The sequence below is a fragment of the Quercus lobata genome, chromosome 12 (assembly GCF_001633185.2).
Source record: "Quercus lobata isolate SW786 chromosome 12, ValleyOak3.0 Primary Assembly, whole genome shotgun sequence".
Classification (NCBI taxonomy): domain Eukaryota; kingdom Viridiplantae; phylum Streptophyta; class Magnoliopsida; order Fagales; family Fagaceae; genus Quercus; species Quercus lobata.
The window spans coordinates 4,840,505-4,842,833 of record NC_044915.1 but is presented as its reverse complement, the minus strand read 5'-3'; the positions used below and the strand labels follow the sequence as shown (position 1 = coordinate 4,842,833).

Here is a 2,329-nt window from a genome sequence, read left to right as displayed (position 1 = left end):
ATTTTTTTTAAGGGTAAACAAATAAAAAAATTTAAATTATATATATATATATATATATATTTTTCAGGTCAAGGTGTTCCTGGGAACACCCTAGACTGAACGTGACGTCGCCACTGATACAATTAAGAACTTCGTACTACAAATAGGACTTAGAGATATATCAAAAAATAAAAATAAAACTAGAAAGATATATAATCAAAACTCCAAATTCTCTCATTTACAGCCAAGGAGATGCTTTGCAATTAAAAAATTCGTACTACACAAGGGACTTGAAAATATATTTGAAAAGCTTAATTTCATTTTGTATTGGAAAAGCAATTGTGAGCAAGTATTTAATGTTGAAGAAATCACTAAAGATAATCAACAATGACAATCTCATTAATTAATAGATCTGCAACTAATCATGGTTAATCAGTGTTGGAGGAAATAACAGTGTGCAAAATTAACAAATTAAGATAAAACCTTGTCAGACCTACAATTCAAAAAAAAAAAAGCATGGAAGTAATATTCGTCTATATTTATATACTGAAATTTCCGGAAATAATGTTAAATATGGAGTGTGCAAAAGCAAAATTAATGTAAAGTCAATGTTACAAAATCGAAGTTTATGTAAGGAGAGAAAAAGAAAACACAAATACTAAAAATTAAGCTTTGTTGAAGTTTTCGCCGGACTCCCACATCTCGCCAAGTCATCCATTGTTTGGTGCTGTATGTTTTGAGAATTATCCAAATGTTTTACAACTTTGTGCGAGTTTGTGTCCTTTTATAAGTCTTTCCTTTACATGCTTTGGCAATCTCAGTGTATACCTATCCACGCAATCCTCCTTTTCTCTTGTTTTAACTAGAGAATGCCCTGTTGTGTGTGACCTTGCAATTATTTCCACTTTTTTATCTTCATCCATTTGTTTCCTCTTTAAAGCATGTTCATCTTGGCTTTCTCCTCCATGTTCATCTTCTTTGATATCAATGCGTACAACATCTTCTAATGACTGATTATTATTTTCATGATGACTATCATGCATGTGATTGAGTTTATAAATGAGCTCCTTAGAATATTTATCCAACGAGTCCGGTGGCAAATCAAGGTCCCTGCGACAAACCGGGCACGTTTTGTGAGATTCAAGCCAAACGTCGATGCATTCTTGATGAAAAACATGGTAACAAACCGGCAAAAGGCGAAGCAAACTATCATCCTCAAACTCCAACAAGCAAATTGCACATTCTAGAGCGTATTCCTCTTTGTGGAAATGTTTGACACTTGAATATAAAAATGTTGGAAATGACTGCATTAAAGAAGGATCAAGGCCAGTTTTAGCAGCTGCGCCAATGACATTGCCAGAGGGTGTTCCTTGGATTTGCAATGGGTCTTGAATGAAACACCTGCAGAAGTATATAAAGAAGAAAGCTAGGAAAAGGAAAACAATTATGATTGCTGTTAGAACTGCGGATATAGGCGGTACTGGGGTTGGATTTAATGGGGAGGGATCTGTTGCCATTGCCTAAATGACTGGTTGGCCGGAGATGGGATTATTCCGGCCTTGCTTCTTTGCATGGACAAGAGGAATTTTGTTAGTAACTTGTTTTTGAGGGATTAAAAAGAGAGAAACAAGGACGCATGTCAATGCGTTTGTAAGCATGCATATAAAATGGTTTCTTAATTTGGGAGGGTGAGGTGGAGTGCTAATGTTTAACTATTGAACGAGTCTTTGTGAGTTGTGAGGAGGGTAAGAAGATCCTTCTCAAGTTTAACTACTTGGGACTCAAGTCTCAACTAATTGCTCTCCTTTATTTGTTGTTTCAAAAATATTTTCCAATTACACGGACCATCTTTCTTCCCTTTTATATATTATTATTGTTATTATCTCTCTTTATAATAGGAACATGTGACCATATAACTTTTTTTTCCCCTTAAATTAAGTGAGGGAGGAGGATTCAAACCCAAGTTTTCCTCCGTGGGAGAGTTGAACAATACCACTATTTTATTTATTTATTTATTTATTATTATTATTTTTTTTTTTTTATGAAGGAACAATATCACTTGTCATGAAACCATATAACTGGTACCAATGTGTAGCACCTTTTCATATGAGAAGGAGTGGCATTTTAGGCGTTGGATGACAATAATTTCAAATTCAATAATGGACTATCTGTACTTTACTTTAAGCCTTAAGCGGTCCTGACCTCCATGGCCCAACACATTTCTATTTGTCTTGGTAATTTAATTAACACTCGGTTGGTTCTCTTATTTCTGAATAAAAAGAAGGCAAATTATTCAAAATATTCATTATCTACTTCTTCTTCTTCTTATGTGTCCGTTATTTTATTCAAT

At 34.1% G+C, this 2,329-nt stretch overlaps 1 protein-coding gene across 1 annotated transcript; it reads right to left on the bottom strand.

The window, feature by feature from the left end:
• Positions 1-560: 560 nt before the first annotated feature.
• LOC115971373 (RING-H2 finger protein ATL29-like) lies at positions 561-1,555 on the bottom strand. Its single transcript, XM_031091253.1, has one exon. The coding sequence runs from the start codon at positions 1,494-1,496 to the stop codon at positions 723-725; it is 774 nt and encodes a 257-aa protein (XP_030947113.1). The 5' UTR covers positions 1,497-1,555; the 3' UTR covers positions 561-722.
• Between the last annotated feature and the right edge of the window lie 774 nt (positions 1,556-2,329).

What these genes read in the sequence shown, in the direction of transcription:
- LOC115971373 (XM_031091253.1), bottom strand. Translation starts at nt 1,496, where the DNA reads ATGGCAACAGATCCCTCCCCATTAAATCCAACCCCAGTACCGCCTATA.